This window comes from Artibeus jamaicensis, unplaced genomic scaffold (genome assembly GCF_021234435.1).
Source record: "Artibeus jamaicensis isolate MK-2021 breed Jamaican fruit bat unplaced genomic scaffold, CSHL_Jam_final contig_471, whole genome shotgun sequence".
Classification (NCBI taxonomy): Eukaryota; Metazoa; Chordata; class Mammalia; order Chiroptera; family Phyllostomidae; genus Artibeus; species Artibeus jamaicensis.
In genome coordinates, this window is record NW_026521850.1 from 329,151 (window position 1) to 353,363 (window position 24,213).

The 24,213-nt window shown below is 62.5% G+C and overlaps 1 protein-coding gene across 8 annotated transcripts in view; it reads right to left on the reverse strand.

The window, feature by feature from the left end:
• Positions 1 to 2,515: 2,515 nt before the first annotated feature.
• EHMT1 (euchromatic histone lysine methyltransferase 1) overlaps positions 2,516 to 24,213 on the reverse strand; it is a 100,017-nt gene continuing 78,319 nt past the window's right edge. For 7 of the 8 annotated variants that reach the window (XM_053667658.1, XM_053667659.1, XM_053667660.1 and 4 more), the window contains 12 exons: positions 22,062 to 22,184; positions 16,262 to 16,363; positions 15,168 to 15,272; positions 11,993 to 12,147; positions 11,203 to 11,370; positions 10,873 to 11,017; positions 10,201 to 10,278; positions 9,255 to 9,370; positions 8,149 to 8,235; positions 7,717 to 7,795; positions 3,813 to 3,988; positions 2,516 to 3,664 (listed from right to left, as the gene is read on the reverse strand). In XM_053667658.1, coding sequence (XP_053523633.1) covers positions 3,487 to 3,664; positions 3,813 to 3,988; positions 7,717 to 7,795; positions 8,149 to 8,235; positions 9,255 to 9,370; positions 10,201 to 10,278; positions 10,873 to 11,017; positions 11,203 to 11,370; positions 11,993 to 12,147; positions 15,168 to 15,272; positions 16,262 to 16,363; positions 22,062 to 22,184 — 1,512 coding nt within the window. In that variant the 3' untranslated portion in view covers positions 2,516 to 3,486. The remainder of the gene's footprint in view (positions 3,665 to 3,812; positions 3,989 to 7,716; positions 7,796 to 8,148; positions 8,236 to 9,254; positions 9,371 to 10,200; positions 10,279 to 10,872; positions 11,018 to 11,202; positions 11,371 to 11,992; positions 12,148 to 15,167; positions 15,273 to 16,261; positions 16,364 to 22,061; positions 22,185 to 24,213) is intronic. The other variant, XM_053667663.1, reaches the window with a different exon arrangement.

Consider the following 24,213-nt stretch of genomic DNA (forward strand, 5'->3'; position numbering starts at 1 on the left):
TTCACCTATAATGACAGGGGCAGGTCAGCATCTCCTGAGGGGGCTTTCTGGGAAAAACAGAGATGTTCTTCACATCAAACCCCAAGAAACGCTTGAAGTGGGCACGTTACGTGGTCAGTCAGTCATATGCCGGTAAAGTCCATTTTTAAGCTTTGAAAAATTCCATCGGCCTTCTTCTGTAGGATCAGAGACAGCGGCTCTGAAACTCACGTGGAGGGCCAGGGAGAGCCAGGCCAAGGGTCCCACTGCCACAAAGCTGGAGGTCGGCCGCCGGCGACTGATGCCACGAGCGCACAGAAGTGAAGGCGCCAGCGCGAAGACAGGCCGGCGCAGGCCAGCGGGCCAGGAGGGACTCCGGAGCTGGGTGGGCACAGCCGGGCTTCATCTCCCCCTCACTCTGGTCTCAGACACTAGTTAAGAAGGAGCACAGACCAGATTAGAAACCCCAAAACTATGATGCTTTTGAAGAAAACAGGAGAACATCGACCGTGGGATAGGCAAGGACACGCCAGGGCAGAGAAAATACAGACCTCGAGTGAGCAAGGAAAGACCGGACTTGGTCGAAATGTAAGTTGTCCGCTCCTACGGAAACCAGTAAGAACTTGCATCTGAGACACAAGACGGAAGCTCTTCTGTCTGTCAAGGGACTCGTCCCGAGAACACACAGAAAGCATCACTCTGTGGCAGGAAGAGGGCCCGGCGTGGAGACGCACAGGATGCCCCTGAGTGGGCGCTGAGCGAAAAGGCGCCCAGGCCGACAGGGTCCCGTGACCTGGAAGTCGGACTGGAAGCACCAGGAGGGGCCACTGCCCACCCAGTGTAACAGAGAAAATCGAAGAGGCCTTTGGTGACGGGAGTCAGAGCAGGGGACGCCTGCTGGGGTGATGGAACGGTCCTTCCCATCCTGGGAAGGGACAGGTCACATGGGCAAAGGCCTCAGAACTCGCCGGGCTGTGCATACACCTCACACCTCATTTAAAAAATCTCAAACGGACACTGTTTCACATCACACACCAAATGAATTCCACCTGGATTCAAGAACTAAACTTCAAAATGAAACCCGGGAAACGCGCCAACTCGGAGTGGGAGGGCTTTCTGAACACGGTGCCCCATCAGAGCCACAAGGCTTCTTCCCGTGTGACCCCTTCTGTGGCCCGGGCACAGGGCTGCACACGGCAAAGGGCTCCCACACCCGACACCCACGGCACACGCAATCTTGCACAACAGCGATTCACACAAAAGGAAAAGCGGATCTGCAGTGAAAACACACACTTGGTTTTTCAATAACCAGCAACCCATGCAAAACAACACAGTGAGGAATCCTTTCCGCTGGATGGTTAGAAAAAGTGTGCGCGTGGCCCCAGTGTGGGCCGTGGGAACTGCCGCCTGTTGGTGGAGGCAAAACGGGGACCTGGTGGACGACCCGGGTGCAGGCAGGCGCCGGCCCACCACGCATGCACAGCGCGGCTCCTGGGCGCGGCACTACCCACAGGCCGGCAGGGACCGAGCCCCTCGGCCGGCGCCCGGGGGGAAGGAGCCTGACCTCAGCCAGGGAACCCTCTCGCCCAGGACCTGACGTGCACGCCCCCGACAGGCGGGGTCGAGGGGCGCACACAGATGATTCACCGTCTCCTTCCAGTCCTCGTGCCGTTTAAATTCGGGGCCGTGAAAGTAGGGCCTGTGCAGAAATAGCAACTCGGGGCTTTGCCCACATCCCAGGTGCGTGTTGGTGGCCGCCCCTGGGACCTGTCGCCGCGTGTCTCACCGGCCTGCTGTGTGCCCCCAGAATTGGCACGGCTGCTGTACACGCACGGCGGGGGCGGTGGCCCGTGGGAGCCGGGAGCCTGCCCCCGCGTCAGTGAGCTTGGGGAGTGTGCTGCTGAGCCCCTTAAGGCCTGGGCAGTGGTCAGGCTCCTCGAAGCCCAGTCCTGGAGTCCTGTTTGAAAAGGCTGGGACCTGCCATGACAGGCTACCCCTATCCCCCAAAGGTTTGCAGCTGGGTCCTGATTCTGGTTACCTGTCCACCTGTGCACAGGACGGGCCACCAGCCCACAAAGCCCCGAAGAAAGGGGCATCAGCCCTGTCCACTGGGGACGGACGGTTTCGCACACCAGACCTCGGCCACTGGCCTGGCAGTGACGCAGGGCTGAGGGACGCAGGCAAGGACCCAGCACGGGCTGCTTGCCGGCCAGCACAGCGGTGGCTGTGGGTGCAGCGTGGGACAGTGGCCCACTGGTGACTCTGTATGGAGCACGAGGCAGTGTCCTCACAGGCCCGCACAGGTGCAGTGGCCGTGTCCCCGTCCCTACTGAGCACAGAACTGATTCCAACTCTGGGGACTCACCTGGTGCTGCCACGGGTGTCCCGACCGCACACAGGCGCGCAGACGCTGGCCCTGGCACATGCGGGCCCTGATGACCGCCCAGGCGGGGGCGGCTGTGAGCACCGCGCACCCAGGAAGGGGAGGGGTTCCTGAGAGACCTCCTGGAACAGGACGCCACAGTGACAACCTCGGTGGAAGTCTTTCTTTTTTTTATTGATTTCATTGAAAACAGAACAAGAAATGGTCTTGAGCCAAAAGACTGCTCTTAAAACTGTCAAAAACATTTTAACAGAAAAAAATAAACATGACTGCATTATGAATGTTTTAGAAGTTGCACAAAAAACCCCACTGTTACTGCACTAGTTACAGTCTTTAAAAAAGTATATGCCAAAAAAAAGGTATGACCCGCAGGCCACCACACAAAAGGCGATGGCGAGTTTATCCACACTACGAGACTAATGTTTTAAAAAAGTTTTCCTGCGTTTTATTCTAAAATCACTTTGTTCTCTTTGTACAGTTGATATTTATTTCACATGGTGAGTAGAAGCCACACCAGAATCAGCACCGTTGTCTGTGGTTTGTGTTTTATTCTCCGTTGTCCTAATGTTCGGTAGCGGTAGGAAATCAATCAGTTCACTCCTCCTCGCAGCGCGGGACTCGAATCGACAAGGGCCGGCGCGGCCCGCGCGGTGTCTCCCCCAGAGGGGCAGAGTGCGGCAGGCCCGGCAGAGGACCGCACGTGGGGTTTCTCCAAAAGCAAACCCACACTTTCCCACCTGTGGTGGCTCAGCCCAGACTCTGTCAGACGGTGACGGGGACGGTGTACGTGTAGCGACGGGAACCACGGGCGGTGGGTCCAACGGAGCAGCTGGCAGGTGAGGGCGGCTTCGGCAGATGCCGAACGCAGGCTCCTGGGCCGACTGGACGCTGCCCACCAGCCCAGCGGTGGGACGGGACCCACAGGGAGCAGAGAGGCAGCGGGGGACGTGGAACGACAAAGCCGCCATCAGAGACACGAGTCTGTGCCAGCGTGGCACCGCAGTGTCCAGGGGGTGGCTCTGTGCGGGCCCGGCTCAGCACCGCCGCCTGGCGTGGCCCTCGGGTGCCACAGGCGAGCACTTCCCGTCCCCTGAACCGCAGCGTGGACGGCGCCCGGCGGCACCTCATCGGGAGCCGGTGCTGGAGGAGCTGGTGTCGGGCAGGCCGTCCTCCTGGGCCTCCTGCGCGGCGCTGGCCTGCCGCTGGGCCAGGGCGGAGCTGGAGTACCGGCACTTGGGGGACCCGCAGCGGCAGCTGAACAGCTTGCCCTTGATGTCCCAGAAGCGCTGTCCGTAGTCGAACCTGGGAAGACAGCAGAGCTGAGGCCACAGAGACAAGGAGAGGGTCCCTCAGCCCCATCTCAGTGGCCCCTCCTGGGTCCGCATTTCGAGGCCCATGTCCGGCTGCACACGTGTGGCCGGCCCCCAGCTGGGAAAGGGGTGCCGCCTACCCCAGCTGCTCCCCGGCCTCGATCAGGCGGGTGCTGAAGAAGGCGATCCGGGGGAAGCGCAGGTCCTGGTGGGACATGAACACACGCACAGGCACCAGGTTGGGCTCGCAGTGGTGGTTGAGGAAGCGGCTGACGTTCCCGTAGAAGCGCGCGTCGATGCAGTACAGCTCCCCGTCCTGCAGGGCGAGAGCGGCCACCGCGGGCGTGGTGTGACCCGGGGCTGCAGTGCCACCGGGACGTGGGGGCGGAGGGAGCACACGGGACGCAGCCGTCCCCAGGGGGGGTCAGGGAGGTGCCGCCAACCGACAACGTCCCCTCCTGCTCCGGCACCTTCAGCACCGCAGGTGGGGACACAGGGCCACACGGCTCCTTAGATGGTGGTGACGGCAGGGAGGGGTGCTCTGGGTAGGTGGGGCCGAGGGGCAGAGGAGCCGTGCGTATCAGAGAGGGGTCACAACAGAGCAACAGGACTCCCGACACCCCTGCTGCTCCACGGGTGCAGCCTGGGCCCGGGACCCTGCAACCCCCATCTTGGTGTCCCCCAGCGAGAAGCAACACCGAGCTAACTGGGAGAAAGGCAGAGGCAAGGGGCCTGGTGTGGCCACGGGGCCCTTTACCAGCAGGCTGTTTCTCTGGGAAGTTCTCAGAGCAAGAAGCCGACCCCGCAAAGCCCCCCCGTTGAGCTGCAGGCAGGGCCCCCAGAGGCCGGAGCAGAGAGCCTGGCCACAGGGAGGAAGCGAGAACCAGCCGGCACAGAGGGTGCGGCCTGGACAGAAGCGCGTCCTGGAGAGTCTCAAAGACCCTCCTGCATCCAGAGCAGGCCTGTGACGCAGGTCCAGCCTCTGCAGGGAGGGAAGGGCAGCTCTGAGCCAGACACCATCCAGGAAGCTGGGGCAGAGGCTGGGGCAGGAGAGCGGCCCGGTGAGGGGGTGGCACCGCGTCTGGACCAAGCACAGGCAGAGGCCCCGAGGAGACCCGGTGTGCGGAATCCAGACAGAGCAGCTGGGAAGGTCCTGACTCGGCCTGAGCCCAAGCCCGGCTGGAGGCAGCCAGGACGGAACAGGGACTGAAGCCGCCCTGAAAGGACGGGATACGTTACAGAAACGCTGGTGCCGCCCACGAGGACCCAGAGGACGATGCGTCTGAACAGCAGAGACGACCCGCGGTCCCTACCCTGAACTCCTGACCACCACTACGGGTCCTCAGCAAAGTGACACTGAGCACAACCCCCTCAGGGACTGGGGTCTCGGTAGAGACATGGAAGCAAGGAGCAGGTGGGACTTCTGTGCACAAGCTCCTGGCAGCTGGCAGGCCCCAGCACCTGTGTGGGGGGCAGCAAACGCCCACCACGTGCCCGTGTGCGACAGCTCACTGGCAGAGTCGGACAAGGTGGCGCCTGCCGGCAGGAGGGGCACCACACACCCCCACCCCGGGATTTCGAGGACAGGACGTGATGGGGACCGCCTGTGTTTCCGCCACGTGGGGCACTTGTGCAGTGGGGCAGGGGACCGACCGCGGACACCGGGAGAGCGCGGGACTGAGCGCGGAGCTCCTGGCGCCTTCTCTGTCGAAGCGTGTGAGTGCTGCACACGAACTGAAGAGACGCCAGAGCCCAGGAACTAACCGACACGCGGGCACAGTGGGGCAGCGGGGCCGAGACGAACAGGCACCGCGGGCCGGGCGGCAGGCGCTGCTCCCAGAGCCGCGTGGGCGGGACGAGGCTCGTGCTGTGTGAGCGATGACTCCCGGGGGCTGGAGAGCCCTGTGCTGTCCGCTCCGCTGGGGAACATCAGTGTGCACACACCAGCAGCACGTCCCAGGCCAGTGACACCACCAGCACTGAGCACGGCAGGGCAGGTTCGGACCCTGCAGGTCCCTACACGGGGGGCGGGGGCGCAAGGACGCCCGAGGAAAAGGCCTGGTGTCGCAGGGCACGGCCGAGCAGCAGTGGAGGGTCTCCCGGCGGCGCGCAGGGAGAGCAGAGCTCGTCCCAGCGGGGCCCACCGGCCACCGGGACAGACGAGCATCAGAGGAGGACGGCAGTCACTGACCAGACGCTCTCAGTGCAGAAAACCCACGAGCCCCAACACCACACAGAGCAACATGTGGGGAACAGGCCCCGATCCCTCCACAGCCAGGGACGCCCCCGTCTCCCCGCTCAGCGCCAGGCCTGGGAGGGAGGGCCTCCTCGAAGCAGGAGGGCTTGTGAACACGGATGGCCCAGCGGCCACCGGGCGAACGCACGCTCGGGGGTGGCACAGAGGCGGGTCCTCAGCTCTGGACCGCAGCCGCCCCTGCCCGATGCGGTGCCCGCACTCCCTGCACCCTGGGCCCCCAGCACCTCCCGCGGTGAAGCCTCCTGGTCGTGTGGAGCTCCTGGTGCCGGCCTCTGTGCGACCCTGCGGTGGCGAGGCCACGTCCTTGAGCAAACAGCACTCCTGGCCTCACTCGCCCACCTGCGTGCACACCGATCTCCCCCCACCAGTCCCTCGCTGTGTGTGTTCAGACATCGGTGCTCTCCGTCCAAGTTTCTCCGACAGAGAAACAACCCCCGCTCGGTTCTGGGGCAGGAACAGTGGGGGCCATGCCCACCCACAACTCAAGTTGTGCGGCCGCTCGGCCGGCAGAGCGGGCGGGAAACTGCTGCAGGAAACCCGCGAGGGGGGGCAGAGGCTGCGGCTGACGGGCATCAGGGACTCGGGGCCACGGGGTGTGCGGCGGTGACTGCCCAGGTGCTGCACACGTTTGTTCAAACGAAAACCAGACGCTTGGTACTCACTCATAATAACGTTAACCCCCCCCCAAAGAAACCCTCAAAAACTCACTGAGAGAAAACCCATCCGACTGAAGACACAGGACATCGCCCCACAGAAACCCTCACGGGCTGCGGGAGACCGAGACACGCTCACGAGACACCAGGGAAGGCGCAGCCTTGCCAGCCCACCAGCCTGTGAGCTCACCGCTGCCCCACCCCAGTGCGGGGGGTTTGCAGAGTCTCACAGAAGCCTGGGGTACGAGGACAAGACCAGGACGGCCCGTGGAGGGCAGGGCCCAAGGGCAGGGGGCCACCTCCCCAGCCGGCGGTGCAGAGTCCTGCAGACGACGGTGCAGGCACGTGGAGGGGGGAGGGCAGCTTCTGAAACAGAGCATGACTGCCGCGCACCCGGGGCTCAGCCACAGACCCACTGGCGTAGGCACTCGCAGAGGCTGGAGGTCAGCCAGCCCAGTCAGGGGAGGAGCGTGTCCACTAGAGGACCTCACGAGGAAGCAAACAAGCCGCTGAGGGACCTCTGTTCAACACCAATGTCACGGAACAGCATCCGTCTCCTATGGCCAACGTGCACTGACACACGTACGTGCTGGGGTCATGGGGGCCAAGGACCTGGCCCGGCTGCCCTGGGGAGGCCCGTCTCACACCGTGGGCACTGGGCCGGTGGGACGGCATCCACACGGGTGCACACCAGCCAACGGGGTGAGTCCTGAATAGAAAGCCCTACTGCCCCTACCACCCTAAGCTGTGCGCCCACCGGCAGTGACGGGAAGGCCCTTGGAGCAGGAGCCGGGCTGAACGCCAGCGGGGCAGCTGCTATCCTCACTCCCAGGAGGGCGGCCAGGGACACGCACACGTGTGCACACACGTCACGCGTGCCCCTGCCCCTCACACAAGGCTCCTGCTGCTCTGCGGGTCCCTGCACACAGGCCCCCCTCCTGGTGGCTGCAGGCTGTACCCCACGATGACAGGCATGGGTTCAGAGAACAGGGCTGACATGGTCTCAGGTCAGGGGTTCCCACAAGGACGACCTCCAGGCCCTGAGCACAGGGAGGCCTGCGCTGACAGGACAGACGTGTCCCCGAGGCCCAGTGGCAGCCGGCTCTATGCGCCCGAGTCCTCAGAAGGCACTACCTTGTTGTCCAGATCGAAGAGGTAAGAATCTTCTTCCCGGACGTCGGCCTCGGAATCAGAGATGAGCTCACCCACGTACCTGTGAGGAGAGGAGACGTGTGTTGCTGCGTGACTGCACAGTGAACGCGTGGGAGCCATGACACGGCCCCACCGGCTGTGGCCACGCCTGCGAGAACTGCCTGTGGCTGAGCCGATACTCAGCCGAGGCCACAGGCAGCAGGGATGCAGAAGCCCCGTGTCTGACCAGAGTCCCAGACGTGACAGTGGCACTTCCGGTGAGACAACAGGTGGAGGGAGCAGGAGAGCGGGGCAGGCCCCCTGCTCTAGCACAGTGCCTCCCGGCAAAGCCTGGGGCCCGTGCCGGCAGGGTGCACGCCTGCACCCGTCCCACGCAGCCCCACAGCAGCCTGGGCATCCTGGGTCCCCACTTACTCGCAGACGAAGGTGCCCACGGGGATGTCCTGCAGGGACCGCACGCCCCAGCCCATGTTCTGTGTCCGGTAGAGCTGTAGCCTCGTCCTGGAAAACAGGGCCTGTGCTCGCGCCCACAGCCATGGCCCACAGCTCCCCAGACCCCAGACAGGGGCCACCTCCACAAACACGCTCCATCGCCCCACACGGCCCAGAGGCGTGCCCCAGGGTGGCCCACACGCCTTTGGTCTCCACTCCTCAGGGGTCGCCTTCAGAATGTGGAACACAGACCCTGGCCTGTGCTGCACCTCAGTTTCCTCACCTGTGACACTGAGACGGACCATGGGCTGAGCCCCCGGGTCACAGTGAATCCCAAAGGGGCTACACTTCCACCAACCACAGGCTACGATGTGGGTCAGCTCGGCTACGGGACAGGCATCCGGGACTCTCCCCAGCCCCGAGAGCCACAGGCACCCAGCTGCCCATCAGCAAGCCTGGGGGTCCCTGCAGGAGACGGGCACGTTGCCCCAAAGGCCCTTCCGCCACACACGGCAGCAGAGGAAGGAGGGCCGGTCACAGCAGGCTGCAGGGACGGAGGTGTACACGGTCCCTGCTCGCCCAGGGGGCCCACGCAGTGGGTGGGTGGGGAGTGTGGACCAGGACATGGGGTCTGGGCCTGGCTCTGGAGGGCAGGGGACACTGCAAGAGGCCATTGCCGTGACCCGGGGACCAGAGGTCCGTGCTGCTCGGGAGGTCTGTGCCAGAACTCCGTCATGGTGTGGCCACTGGAGAATCTCAGGGCACTCGGTGTTCGGGGGTGACGCCAGCCCCACTGGGCCAAGCCCACTCCTCCGCTTTCAGCTCCTCTCACTGAGGCCCTTCAGTCCTCTAGGCCTCAGAGCCGAGTCTGAGCTGGGAGGAAGCGAGAGTGGCTACTATGCCCACCTGTGACCTTGACCTTGGCTCAAGGTCCCTCACACAAGAGCTCAAAGAACAAGGGCTCGAAGTCAGTCCTCAAGCACGCACCCCCCACACACGTGCAGGTGACGGACATACGGCTCAGTGACACCGCAACACCTGGCCGTCCTTCTCAAGCCCCCGCCCCACCCAGGCCTCAGGCCACTCACCGCAGGCCGTTCTGCACAACGCGGTTGCGGCAGGTCCTCCAACAGGCACAGGCATGGTTGCACTCGAACAGCAGGGGCGGCTCTGCCATGTTGAACTCGGGGAGCAGCCGGCCGTCCTGGGGCAGACGTGCCGTGAGGGCCCTGCACACACGTGCCCACCAGACAGCGACACGCTGCTCTGGACCTGCCTCCCACCAGGAGCCCTGCAGGGGGTGGGAGCCTGCACGCCTGGCCCTGCCCCTCCACCCTGTCCCACCCCGACTCCGGCTGCAGGGCCCACGGCCTTGAGCCCTGTGAACCCCCAGAGGCCTGCCCTCCTGTGAGACCCCTGGGGTGACGCACAAGGGTCGAAGGTGCCGAGTCTGCGGCCCCAGCGGCTTCAGATGCCGCCCTGAACAGCTGGAACTTTCCCAGAACCTCGGTCTCCCGCCCTCACAGGGGCCAGGCTCCACATCACACACACGTTACAGGGTGTGAGCCCCCCAGCTGTGCCCACAACACCACAGCCTCTCACTGTGACGAGCACTTGGACACCACAGGACAGGTCCCCATGCTCACACCCCCCCCCACCCCGAAGCCGACTCTGGAGAGAGATGTCTGCCTCTGGCCTCCCTTCGCAGCCTGCGCATCCCCACTGCCCCCAGGACACCCTGGCTCCTGCCCCAACCAGTGAGCTCAGAGCTCCCAAAACCAAGGGCGCCTGGGGCTCCAACTGCAGGCAAAGGGGCCGGGGGAGCCCCGCTCCCCCCACGTGCTCCACTGCTTCCAGGCCACATCAACGGCCCCTCTGCCCCTCAGGTCAGGACCCTCTGTCCATTCCCTGGACGTGGCCACCCCCAGCTCAAGGACAGCTGGCTTTGTCCCCACAGCCCTGCGCCTGCTGCTCCTCCCTGATGCCTTTCCGCAGCAGCTCCCTCCCACGGCCGGCCCGGCGGGCGGTGCTCACCTTGCCGTACCAGCAGCGCATGCTGAGCTGGCCGCACATGCAGTTGCTGGAGGAGCAGTCGTCGATGCACACGCAGTACTGCGGGAGGGGGGGGCTGTCACACGGGGCGCAGTCAACAGGGCGCCCGCAGACGCTCCGCTTGGCGCTCGTCGGCCACGTCCTTTCTGAAAGTGACGGTGGGGGCGGGGGGCGGGGGGCGGGGTCTCTCGGTGCTGCTCTAGGGCTCCAGGGGTAGCGCGGGCTCCCAGGAAGAACAGTGGGTGGGCGCGGGCGCTGGGTGAGGACCCCAGGAGGGGAGGGCGGCCAAGGGCAGGCGGGGCTGCACTGACCACACTCCCGGCAAAGGCCGGGCTGGGGGCCGAGGGCGTGGAGACAGCACGGGTCTGACTCGTGCCCCTGCAGGGGGAAGGGCTGTGGGCACGGGTGCGGAGGCGGGACCCTTGGTGCGCGGCATAGGTGCCTCTCCTTTCACGGTCCCTAGAACCGCCACTCATTGAGGACACTCAGTTCTCCTTCTGGGGACCGGGGACCTGGGACCCGGGCTACTTTCTGGAGGGACCTGTGCGTACTTCTGGCTGTCAGTGGGAGATGGCCACCAGAGCGCTGGGCCTCCGGGGGCCCTTGGCCCCACTGCTGCCCCAAGAGGACAATACCAGCTCCCGCCGCGCAGACCTGCAGGTGCGTGATGTTCCGGTCAATGTTCATGGGGGACGTCACGCAGTTCTGGGAGACGTACTTATAGTTGCTAGGGCTCGGCTCACTGTCCACGGCATTGACGCAGGGAATAGGGATCCGCTCGTAGCCCCGAGCGATGTCCCTGCCACAGGAAAGGGGACGTCACCTTTGCTCCAACGACCCAACTGGGACAGAGGACCCACGGGGCCACCACTGAGCATGGGGGTGGGGCCTGCACTGCAGCTGGGGGTGTCACTGCTTAGCAAGAAACTCTCGTCACAGACCCTCGCGCCCCCCTTGTTGACCATGGTGCCGGGTGCCGCACACCTGCTGACGGTCCTCTCCACGGGGACCGGCCGGTCCGGGGCCGAGTCCTGCAGCGCCTTGCTCATCTGCAGCGCGCTCCACACCTGAGAGTTGAGGCTCGCACACTGCAGCGGCGTCTCCCCCTCCTTGTTTTTCAGGTTGACATCTGAGTCCCGAGAAAGAAAGAGGCTACGAGGAAAACCGAGAGCCGACAGAACATTCGGACCGTGACTCAGAGGCAGGGAGACGAGGCTCGTGAGGTGACTGCGACCAGTGCAAACACCGAGAACCGGAGCCCTCATCCTGATGGCGCGCTCGCTGCCCGGCGCTCCCTCACAGGCTGGCCCTCACGCGCCACCGAGAACCCAGGTCCTGTCCTTGCCCACCACAGTCCATGGCCACCACTGCTCTCTGGCCAGGAAGAGGGTGCGAAGTGCTTGGCGTTTCCACACAGCGCACCCGCGGGTGACCAGGCTGGTGGTGGTGACAGCGGGAGCACACGCTCCACGGCTGTGCACCCAGTGGCCGAGCCACAGGCCCCACATGAGGGCCGTGCCCCACCCCAGGGACCTCCCCTCACTCCCAGGTGACGCGGGTCGCTGAGGTCCTGCTGATGAGCACAGGGGCCACACTCAGGTGTGCGTGATGTGGGACGAGGCCTCAGGAAGTGGAAGGCTCCTCGCAGCACCACTCCCACAGGGCTCCCACCGAGGGCTGTCCCCTGGGCCACCGCCGACCAAAACTCCCGAGGCTCTTCCATGGCGACCGCCCTGAACCGCAAGTGCCCCGCCGGCCGCCCGTGGGCACTCACACCACGCAGGCGTAGCGGTCCTCTCTGGCGGCGATGTGCAGCGGCGAGTCCCCATGGATGTTCACGGCATGCAGGTCGCACCTGGCGGCCAGCAGGATCTCGGCGATGTCCACGCAGCCTGAGAAGGCTGCCCAGTGGAGACAGATGTTCTCCTCCTGCGGGGGCGGGCATGAGGCTGGGGGCGGGGCCCAGAGGTGGCCCTGCTTTGCCATTTGCTTTCCCCTCTATCCCCCGGCCGCAGACCAGCAGAGACACACGTGCCACATGTGTAGGGGCTTCTATCTACTGTTAACAATCCCATTCTCTGTGGAACGGCCCTGACAACCACAGGACAAGGTAACACCTGCGTAACTCTCAAAAAAAACCAGACAACTCTGCCTCAGTGGAGTTTTGCTTCATAGAAGCCTCTGTAGAATAAAAACTTCAAGTACAGGAGAAACCGGAAGGCTGGCTATGCAGAGACGCGCTCTGTGGCTGTTACAAGGTGTCGCCAGGAAAGGCACGAGAGCAACAGGGGGGGCGGGGGGGGGCGGGCACACACGGGAAGGCGCCCAACCTCGCCGTGGCTCCGAGGGGACGCAACCCCTCTCCCGATGCCAGGAGTGCGGTGACCGGCGCAGCTGACCTGGCAGCTGTCCCCGCCAACCCCATCATGCGGCAGGGCCCCCCACACTGGCTGAGCTCCCCCGCGTCTCCCTCGGAACACCAGGCCGGTGGATGCCACAGAGCCCGTCTGTGAACAACCAGCTCCCCTGCAGGCGGGACCACCCACCCGAGGCACAAACTACAGTCCACCAAGCACTGTCTGCTCTGTCTGCCCCTCAGGAACCGCGGCGAGAGTCCCAGCATCCTGGACTCGTGGGTCCCAGTTCCTGCTGTGCCAACTGGGGGTGCGCCCTTTGCACACCCAGGCAGGCGCCCAGCACCTCTCCACACGGGGCTCTCTGCCCCCTCTCCCACTCCGTGTTAAGTGCGCTCCCCACCCTCAGCCCAGGGAGCTTCCTTCGGGCAGACACAGCAGGGCAGGGACGGGCAGGGCAGTGTCCTCACCCTCACCAGCAGGGCCGCCTGGGCCTCTGAGGCCCTGCTCTGTTGCACCCAGAGCTCCGGGGCCGCCTAGCGGGCTAGCGGGGTGTGCTCTGAAAGCCAGGTCCTGCCTGAGCTTCCTTTCCTGGACACCGCCCTCAGCCCTGTTCTCCCTGATCTTGCCTCTGGCTTCTGTCGTCCTCACGTCTGCGGGCTCCTGAGCAAAGTGCGGTTTCCCTCAGGGCCCCTTCCCCTTCTTCCCACCAGGACAGTGTACGACTTCATGAGCAAGCCCCCGCCTCCCGGGGGCCACTGTGGCAGCCGGCTACACACCACACAGCAGTACGCTGGCACCTCCGCTGCCAGCCAAGATGGACAGGAGGCACCAGCCGGGTTACCTCCCAGCCGAGAGGACCAGCCAAGTGACACCTGGTGGCCAGAGGAAGACAGAGCCTGGGGCTGACCTGCATTTGAGGTCAGCTGGCCACTGACAAAGGAGCCAGGTCATCTCTGGAGAAAGGGCGGTTTCCTGAGTGAAGGTGCTGGGACAGTCACACGCCCACACGACACCTGAGAGCACGGAGACGACTCAGGCAGGTCTGTGGGGTGCAGGGTCAGGAGAGTGACCTCTGGGCCGTGCATCGCCATGTTGGAGCGTCTGCTCCTCACGAGACAGCTGTGGGGGTTTGTGAGGCGCACGCCTGTGCCAGAGAGAATGTGCCGGAACCCACACACGCCCCCGGTGCTCCGGGGAGCCGAGAGATGACGCAGTAAACCTCAACCAGAGGCCAGGGTGGACCCGCGGTGCCAGGCAGGTGCAGAGGCTGGGCTGGCGACGCAGGGAGCAGCCGGCCTGGACGGCAGTTTCCCAGGAAAGCTGACACACACCTGTCCTGGCCTTGGACTCTGCGCTGCGACCCAAGAGAGACCACCCACGCCGCACGGAGTCCCGGCCGAGGCAGTCCCGCAGGCTCACAGGCCCACCAGCGGAGACGAGAGGCTCGGATGCCCTAAGTCTGGGCCCACGTCTGCGAACACGTCCACCTGGTGGTGGGGGGAACCTTCTGCGAGGAAGTGAGGGTCACCGCCGGTGGGGGGGTGGGGGGCGGGGGCTTCCCCAGCAGTACACTTCAAACCGTGCTGTCGGCCAACAAGACGCAGAGAACGCTGTGAGGCGGAGCTGTCTCGTTGTGTAAAAGTGACGCACGATCTAATAGATGTTTCTGAGGCGTTGGAGCCCCTGCCCCCACTGGCCCTGCGGCTGACAGCAAGGGACGTGGAGGCCCACACTGCCCCCCCTTCCCCGCCTCCTGGTGAGCGGCCGTCTGTCTGGCCCTCAGTCTCGGCTGTGACTCTCCGAGCCGCTTCAGGGAGGCCAATGACAGGGAGGCAGGGGCTAGTGCCTCTCTGCGTGGCCACCGCGTCCTTCCCACTGACCCTCAACCTAACTCCCCTGCAGCGTCTCAGCCTGCAGCCCCTCTCAGGACCCTGCTACAGCCCCCAGGCCCTCGGGGCCTGGCTGCGAACTCACAGTGGGCTCATGTCAGCCCGGCCTGCACTCGTCCTGCCATCGTTAGAGGGGCTGTGGTCGGACGGCCCACGGAGGCAGCTCTGTGAGGGTGGACAAGGCCACAGTGCTCCTGCCTGTCCTGGAAGCTCCCGCCCTCTGTGGGGACAGTCCCAGACTCCCCTGCCCCTCCCCCCAGCTCGGCGGCCCCTAAAGTCCTCCTAGGAAACGAACCTGACCAGCGCTGAGCACATGGCCTCAGCCGCCCAGCCCCCAACTGCCCTGGTGACAGTGCCACAGGGGGGCTGCCACCTTGGCTGCAGCCCCTTTCCCGGGCAGATGCACCTGGCCTGCCGGCCGACTGTGATCAGGTCACTGGCCTCAGATCAGCCAGAAACCCCGGCCCAGCCTCTGCCTGCTCCTCCCCCAGGGGGCAGTTGAGAGGAACCAACATCACACCACCACCGAGCCAGGCATGGGCGGGGCCCCGACCCCCCAGGTCCTGGTCACTGACGGGAGCTGGTGACAGGGCTGCACTCGGACGTGCCCCCGAGGCTACAGCCAGCAACTGGCTGACACAAAATCGCACCACGGAACCAAGGGCCACGCAGGGCTGGCCGGAGCCCCACACCGGACACTCACGTTGTCCCGGATGTTGATGTCGGAGCCCTTGGACAGCAGCAGCTTCACCAGGTCCACGTGCTTGTACTCGGTGGCCCAGATCATGGGCGTCCAGCCACCATCATCCTGGTTTCGAGAGCAAGAACTAGAAACCCATCCAGCTCTCAGAAGTAATGGTGAGCACAGGCGCTATTGGCCCTGTGCAGTGGCCGGTGGCACAGCCAGGCCAGACCCTCGGACCCTGGGGTCTGGCTGGGGGAGGTGCTGCAGGCACAGGGGCTGCTGACCCCTCAGTGGCCGTGACAGGAGCTCTGAGCACCAGCCACACGCTACTTGTGGACACACATCCAGGCACAGAGGACACAGAACTTGGCCAGCTCCCTCTTGGGGTGATGGTGGCACCAACCAGCTGGCACCTGCGGCTCCGCCCCTCAGGGCCCGGGACACGCTGCTCACACCCGAGAAGGGCAGGTGTGCAGCAGGCGAGGGCCGCCCCCCTCACCGAGCAACTCTGCACCCCCAGCGCCCCAGCTCCCAGCGACTCCCTGCAGGTCGACTGCGGACACTGCCAGGTGCTGAGGACGCGGTGGAGAGGACACAAGCCTCCTGGAGCCACCCAGCACCGTCGGTGGCAAACGGAAAAGTAAACTGGACGGGGTGCCCAGGCAGAGTGGAGGAGGTGGGCCCAGCCCTGTCAAGGTGGAGGCGAAGCACACGCCACACCAAGGGCACTAGGCTGGCAGCAAGAAAGGACGGTGGGGCGGCCTGCAGAGGGGCCCCAGGAGTGGGCAGGGAGCCCTCCGTGGTGTCGGGCACCGCCCAGCACAACACGCGGCACCGAGGGACGCCGACTTCAAGGCTCGGCAAGTCGGGTGATAGCACAAGTGGGAGGAGGCGGGAGCAGATCGGGCCGGTGCTGGAGGGGAGACGCACCAGGAACCGAGGGCCAGCTTGGGGGCGGGGGCATCTCAGCGCAGACACCACCGAGCTCCGAGGCTGCAGTGCAGAGGAGGAGTGTGCAGAGCAGAGCAGAGCAGCTTCGAGTGGGCGGGGGAGGGGGAGCCCTGGGGGCACAGGGAGGGGCGGGGCCTGGCAAGTGAAGGGTGGGGCTTCACCTGGCAGTTGACGTCCATCTGTCCGTTTGAGAGCAGGTACTGCACCACGTCGTAGTGGCCCTTCTTGGCGGCCAGGTGCAAACAGGTGGAGCCCTCCGCATCCTGAAACAGAAAGACCATCAGGTCCCCAGACTCATGGGACTCGTGGTGTCAGGCCAGCATCACAGCCACAAGGGCGGGGCCTTTGGAACGTGGGACCTGCGCAGAGAGGGTGCAGGCCTTTCCCAAGGTCCCATGGCAGGGGTCCAAGCCCTGTCTGCCAGGTCCTGACCCCGACTCCTGATACTGATGGGTCAGGGCCTCAGGTGACCAGGGGTCCCCTGATCAGGGCACACCTGCAGATGCACCTGAGGGCCATCACTGCTCTCTGACCCACAGTCCCAATGGGCTGCAGGACATGGCCAGCATGCCTGGCCTGTCCCTCCGCAGGCCACACCAGCAGGACCTCAGGATGGTCCCAGGCCTTCCACCACACGCACACGCCAGGGCCACAGCTGCCCTCTGGGAGGGAGGGTCCCTGGGCTCGTTTGCTGCCGTGCAGATGACCCAGGCACCGGCGCCCATGCAGCCAGGCCTGGCCTCGTCCCACCTCCTGCGGCTACAGACACGGCTCCCATCAGCCTCCACCGCCACTTCCTCAGGAGGCCGGAAGTGCCCCATTAACTGAACTGTCTCAAGGCGAATAAAAGCCACCCACCCAGGGTCTCTGTCAGACCCAGATGCTCTGGGAGGGTCTACGGGGCCTAGCGGCCACCGCCTTCTCCAGAGGACGCTGCTGCTGCGCTTGCGCAGTCCTGTCTTCACCGCCCATGTCTCTCGAGGCCGTCTCTCCCGAGCACGCCTCCAGCGCGGTCCTGGGTGTGAGCACCCACCACCAAGGGTGCATTCCTGGGGGGGACACGCCCCGGGGAGCAAGACTGCAGACATCCCAAGCTGGGACGAGGCCGGAGCAGGGGCCGAGCCCCGGGCAGTAGCGTCCAGTTGGCACACGGCGATGGCTCACTGGGAGCAGAACGAAGCTGGGGCACCCCAGCCGAGCGACCACCAGAGAGAGAGGCGTAGGCACGGGAGCCCGCCTTCACCCACGGGCAGTACGGGATCCCCCCACCTACCACCTCCGGGAACAGCCCAGGGCCCAGCCCCACTGCATCACCCCTTCACCACCCGAGTCCACGAATGGCGGTTCATCCTCTGCCTCTCCCGAGACTCATCTTTGCAGAAAACAGGCAGCACGGGGTCACTTATTCCCACTGAGGCAGACACTCCTGGCCAGAACACCATTTTCCCAGCTCCACCACCTGAGGCCACACTGACCACTGCACACTCCCCTGCTCCCGGGGGCAGGAGTGGCGGTGGACATCCACACGCCCAGGAGTGCAGTTTCGGGGAGAGGGTTTCAGTGCAGTCGCAGCCAAGCCTTGGGTGTGCCATGCTGCTCACCCCAAAGAGCAGCCCCAGGGCACTCTGGGACTCGATGCTACCAGACACTCGTGCGTGGCGCTCACACAGCGGGGTGGCCACTGTTCTCTCTTCCGGGAGGTGTGTGCGTGCCCTCTTCCCCACTTTTTCTTTGGATGCTTTTGCAGTATCTGTAGGAGATCCTTACAGATACTTCTGGGTATCAATCCTTCGCCAAGGTGACAAACTCTCCTCTCAGGTTTGTAGCCTTTCCTGTACTTTACGATGTCTCTTCTCGAACAGAAGTTCTGAGAATGCACTCGATCCAATCGGTCATTCTTGTCCTTCTTTGGGTCTTGTTGAAGAAGCTTTCTCTATGCTGGGGTCACGAGATAACCCATCTTCCTCTCCACTTGTAACCGGTTTGCAGCCTGGCCTCACACCCACCACGCGCACTTCTGCTTCCTGCTCTTGACCTGCTCAGACTCCTGGACTCCTGCCTTCAGGGGGACCACTGACCAACTCCCACCGTTCGGTTTGAACCTGTCACCTTGCAACCTCCCGTCTGTTTTCATTCATTTTTTCCTGCCTTTGGTCAGATGAACATTTTTCAGCGTTCCGTTTTATTTCCTTTACTAGTTTAAAAAATTTCCTCAAAGCTGATCTCTTCTACACCATTTTCTTAGTACTTTCTCTGGGGATTACAACATCCGATCTCTATCAGTCTCCTTAGATGAGTATGTATCGCCTTTCACGACAGAGATCAGACTGCCTGACAGCGGTCTGGTTCCATTCACTGCTGCCCCTCTGTACACTGTCACACATGCTTGACCTTGAACAACACAGGTTTGAAAAGCATGGGTCCACTTATACACAGATTTTAAAACACAAATATACGGACTTGGCTGGTGTGGCTCAGTGGATTGAGTGCCAGCCTGAGAACTAAAGGGTCACCAGTTCGATTCCCAGTCCTGGGTTGCAGGCCAGGTCCCCAGTAGGAGGCATGCGAGAAGCAACCACATAGTGAAGTTTCTCTTGCTCCCTTCCCCTCTCTAAAAAGAAACAAATGAAACCTTAATAAAATCGGTGCACAGTTGGCCCTCCCATTCCCCAGATTTCGCATCTACGAGTTCAATGCCAGGTCAACAACAGTGTGTTTGGTGGCGACTGGGCAGCTGTGAGTGTGGAGGGCCACAGCCTGCTCTGTTCCCAGCCACCGGACATGTAAGGGAGCTGAGCAACCATGGACTTTGGTATCAGCAGGGTGTCCTGGCATTAGTTCCCCCCCGCCACAGCGAGGGGCCCTTAACTCGGGGAAGCGGAAGGCGCATGTGGGTTCTCAACTGGGCAGAAGTCGGCACCTCCAAGCCCCACGTTGTTGAAAGGTCACCTGTATTTCACTTCCAAATTTCTGTAAATGCCACGCCACGCTATATATAACCTCATTTGCACTTTAAACAGCCTTTTGTCTTTTAAGAAATTGAAAGAACATAGATGTCTTTCTCATTCACCACTTCTGGGACTTTTCCCCAGGGCTGGGCTTTCCTCGTAACCTAACCCTGCTGACGAATCCCCTGAACCCCGCCCTCCGGCCAGCACCCCCGGAGGGTCTTTCCCTGGATGCAGCGACAGGGGGAGAACACGGGGACTCTTCCTAGTGTCGGCCTGGAGGCAGCCTGCTGGTTTGTGCAGCTCCTTTAATGTTTTCACTCCATCTCTGGCTTTGACCGTCCAGCCCAGATGCAGTGAGTCGTGGCAATGCCTGTACTTACCCAGCGTGAGATCGACCGAGTGCCTTAGTCCTGCAGGTTTTCATTAAATCTGGGCAATGTACAACCATTTTCCTGCAATGTGGTTACTTTTCTACCTGGCTTTCTCTCCTCTTTCAGGGACTTAAATGACAGCTAGCTGGTCTGACATCATTTACACTGTTTTCAGATGGGTCGTTCCTGTGACCCTCCGCCATCAGGCTCACTCAGGAGCCACCCATGCCAGAGACCTGCGGCCGTCCTCTGTGCAGCTGGTTCCGACTGCCACTGTGAGGATGGTTCAGGGGGACGTGGCTGGGGTGGTGGCCCCTGTGCAGGAGCCAGGAAACCGTCCCCTGGTGGAGCTCACCGGCACCACAATAGATGGGACTGGTAACAGCTACCAGACAGTCACACAGACATTTGCAGAAAAAGGAAAGGTCTCCAGATCTCGGCACCACCAAACCCGAACCACAGGACTGCACGTGAGGTGGAGAAACATCCTGACGAAAGGGAGCAGCTGTGTGCAGAACCTGATCGCTGGACCAGAAGCAAATTACAACAGTAAGTAACCAGCCCCTGCTGGTGAGGCTCAGTGGACTGAGCGCCAGTCTGTAGATCAGGGGTTGCTGGTTCGACTCCCAGTCCGGGCACAAGCCTGGGCGGCAGGCTGGGTCCCTGGTAGCATGTGTGCAAGAGGCAACCACACCTGGACATTCCTCTCCCTCTTCCTTCCTCCCTCCCCTTCTCTCTAAAAACAAATAAGTAAAACCCTTAAACAAAATAGTAAGTAAAACTGCCAAATGTGTATGGTGAACCGTGAACATTTCCCTATAGACGTGCAGCTGCTGCCGTTGGCAAGAGCAGGGGACCAGAGGTCAGACGGCCCCCGCGCAGACCCGGGGGGCCCGGGGCCTGAAGCAACGGCACGCTTGCACCCAGCTGCCAGCAGCCGGACCGTCCCGAGGAGGCGACCACGCGCGGGACCCAGCTGGGGGAGCATCTGCGGTAGCACGCACGGGACGAAGCTGACGCAGTCACATCAGGAAACACCATGTGGCCACGTGAAACAACATTACAGAATCCTTAGAGACAGGAAAATGGATGTAATTTGATGGGAAAGAGGAAATGAAGAATCAGTATGGACACTAGGAGCACTTTCACCAGCAAATGCGTGTGTCAAATGAAAGGTCACGACATCTTCCTGCCCACGTGCCTGTGCAACACAGAACCTGCCACTCTGACCACGTGAGATGCAGACTTGGTGGCCTCAACCACACTGCAGCGCTGGGCAGCCACCACTGTGATCTGCTCCTGAAGCTTCTTCGTCACCCCAAATGCACACTCAGTGCCCATCAGCAATGACACCGCCAGACCCCAAACCCCTGACCTACTTCCGTCTCTCCACCTGCGGGTCCCACGTCTGTCCCAGAAGGAGGCACACAGCCCTTGTCCTTTTGTGCCTGGCACAACGTCCTTAAGGACCCCAGGGCTGCAGTGGGTGTCAGAATGCCCCGTTCCGCAAGGTGGAACGACGTGCCACTGTGTGGATGCCTCCAGCTCACCTGTCACCCACAGATGGCCCCCGAGGCTTCTGCGGCTGTCTGGGCTGCCATGAGCGCTGCTGCCGTGAGCAGGGTGAGCAAGTGTCTGCTCCGGCCCCCACTTTGCTTTCTCAGTGTGCGCCGGGGGTGAGGGCCATGGAGACTCTATGTGTAACTTCACCCTTGTGGGTGGGTGTCCAGTGGAAGGCCGGCCCTGTCCCCGAGGAGTGGTCATCGATGTGCTCCAGGTCTGTTCCGCTCGCCGTCCCACTCCGGGGCCCGCAGGTCTGACCTTCCCCGGCACCTTCGTCGTGCGGCTTTGCAGCGAGTCTGCAAACCAGGCGGTCTGCGTCCTCGGCTCCGTTCTGCCTCAGGGTCATCTGGGCCGTGCAGGGGCCCCCAGACCCACCTGGATCTCAGGAGGTGCACTGCCGCGTCTGGGAGAGACTCGGTAGGGCGCTGACCCACGGCGCTGACCCTGCAGGTCGCTCTGGGTGGTCCTTCCGCCTCAGCAGCACCGTGTCTCCCGACCCTCCTGCGCCTTCCATTCCCTTCAGTGCATTTTGCAGCGTTCAGCGTGCCTTCCACCTCCTTGGTCGAGTTTATTCCTAAGTGCATCGTTTCTTTTGATGTTATTGTAAACTGAATTGTTTACCTAACTTCCTGATGGCCCGCCAACAAGTGTGAAGAACACAGCTGACAATTCTGTACCAGTGTCCTGCTGCCCACATCTCCTGAATGCAGTCCTCAGCTCCACAGTCCCAACCGTCTTTCTGTGGGCTCCTCGGGGTTTTCTATACACAAGATCAAGTGATCTGTGAACAGAGCTCATTCTGCTTCTTCCTTTCTGAACGGGATGCCCCTTCCCTTTCACCCGAACTGCACCAGGAAACCCCAGGGCAGGAGCGTGTCGGACGGAGGAACCCCCAACACGGCAGGCCCAGAGCACACTGCACTATCCGCAAGCGCCCGAGCTCGCTGAGCCACCTGTTCCTGGAAACTGGTAGATGGCCAGCGGCTACCACTCCTGAAGATGCCCCACAGGGCACCGGCCCTGCCGCTTTGTCTGAGGACAGGTGGGCAGAGCAGGAGGGTGAGCAACGCACTCACCTTCGGGTCCACAAGGGCCCCGGCCTTGATGAGGTATTTCACAGCATCCAAGTGGTTGTTCTCTGCCGCCTCCATCAGTGGGGTCCGCTGGTCCTCTGAGCAGGTGTCGATATTCGCTCCTGCCTGGTGAGACAGGGACAGTCGGTGTGTGGGCAGCTGCCTCTGCAGCCACAGCCTGGTGAGGACCTAGTGACTCACATGGTCCAGACATGTAAAAGCAGAAAGGCCTCACAGGCACCCTGGTGACGTCAGAGCTTTAGTTCGAGAACAGCAGTTTCATTTCTAAATTAATTTGGTAGAAAATATTCACAGAACATGAATAGCAACACCGTTAGAAATGACAACCAGCCAGGAAAGGGTGCAGAGGGTCGCCCAGCAGCGGCAGGCGGGAGGCCCCAGGACGCTGTGGCCAGACAAGCAGGACACCAGGCTGTGCCCTGGCACACCGGCCACCTTCCGGCGGGGCAAGCACTGGCAAAGGGCCACGCAGGCCAGTATGCGCTGCTGGGTCTGTCCGTGGCCCGGGGAGCCCCTAACCTGCCCCTGGTCCCAGGCTCCAAGCCAATCAGCAGTTTGGCAGCTAAAAGCTTCTCCCCGCAGGGGGACAAACTGTCAAACTTCTTAAACTGACAGACAGAGGATAATATTTAATTTTAAAACAAATATTTACCATGAAACAGGCTGAAGTAAGTATTGTTTCTACTTTCAGCAATTAAAAACCAAAACAGACCGGGTGGTCCAGGGACTCTGAAGGTGACTCGGCTATGTGCAGAGTTGCAGCCCCCACCTCACTTGTTCCAGAGCCGGGGTCAGGGGGTCAGAGGCTGGAGCCATGAAAGGGACATGGAGGCAGCGGGTACAAGGCTGATTTCTAAGACACAGGAGTTCAAAGCCAAGGACGGACGGCCCCATCTGAGGGCAAAGTCGAGCCAAAATTCTACAGCATCTAATTGTCACAAATAAACTCTAAAACCTGCCCAAGGCAAGGTGCAGAGTGAGAAGCCCAGGCAGCAGGAGCAAGCCCGGCTGCACAGAGCAAGGCCAGGGCCAGATGCAGCCACCGACGGGGGGCTTGCACTTGGCAGTACTCCTCCATGATACCGAAAATCACAGTGAGAGCACAAGGCTGGCCGGGAGCAGGACCTGAGGCCGCCACGTAGGCTCAAACAGCCCCATGGGACAGGGCCCACTGCACTTCAGCAGGAGCGGGACGGAGACAAAACGGAGCACGCGCTGCTCCTCAGGAGCCACAGCTTGGGGACAGGATGCTTGCTGTGCTCAGCAGACAGGAGCCTGAGAGTGTGAGGGCGCCACCCACCGGGGACCGGGGCGGGCATTCTCAGAGCTGCCTCCGGGCTGTGAGTGTACGGGGTCAGAGCTGGCCCAGGGGAGGACAGCTCCCCAAAAGCTGAACCTCCCAAAACCACACTCTTGGGTTCCAGACCAAACCCGTCAATCTCTTTCCTTGGGAACCTGAGAGGAGCTGCTCAGGTTCTGTGGGGAGGAAAAACACACAGAACACAGGCCCCCAAACTCAGGGGTCTGAGAGTGCCCGGCGGAGTGTGATGGGAGCGGGGCTGCAGCCCCGCCGGCACAGAGACGGGCGGGACTCTCCAAATCGGACGACACTTAGTCTTCAAGGTTCAAGACTCAGAAGAGGTTGTGAAGCGGAACAGAGGCCCTGTGTCCCTTCACCCACTGCCCTGTGACAGTGTCTCAGGCACAGCCAGGAGAAGCGGGGAAAGAACGGAGAGGGGTCGAACCGCTGCCTGCCCCGGCTGCCTGGGGCTCGACTGGAGACACAAAACTCGCAGTGACTCGCTTGGCATCAAGCTGAAAGGCAGACAAGGCTGAGCCACAGTGTTTGGGGACATCTGTCTGGCAGGAAAATAACCAGAACTTGGAGCCGGGACTGTCACAGCCAAGCCTGGGGCACTGCCACCTTGGGGGAGACAGGACGTCTCTAGGGAGCAAGCAGCTCTGCCTGGAAGTGGCGGTCAGATGGGCTACTTCCTGACTGCGTCCTGACCACACTCGAGTATTCAGGAAAACAGCCGGCGGGAACACAGGCCTTTTCAAAGGACAGACACTCGGACTAACCTCTCGAAGGGCAAATGGAAGTGGAAGACGGGACGCTCCCCATAAGCAGTGA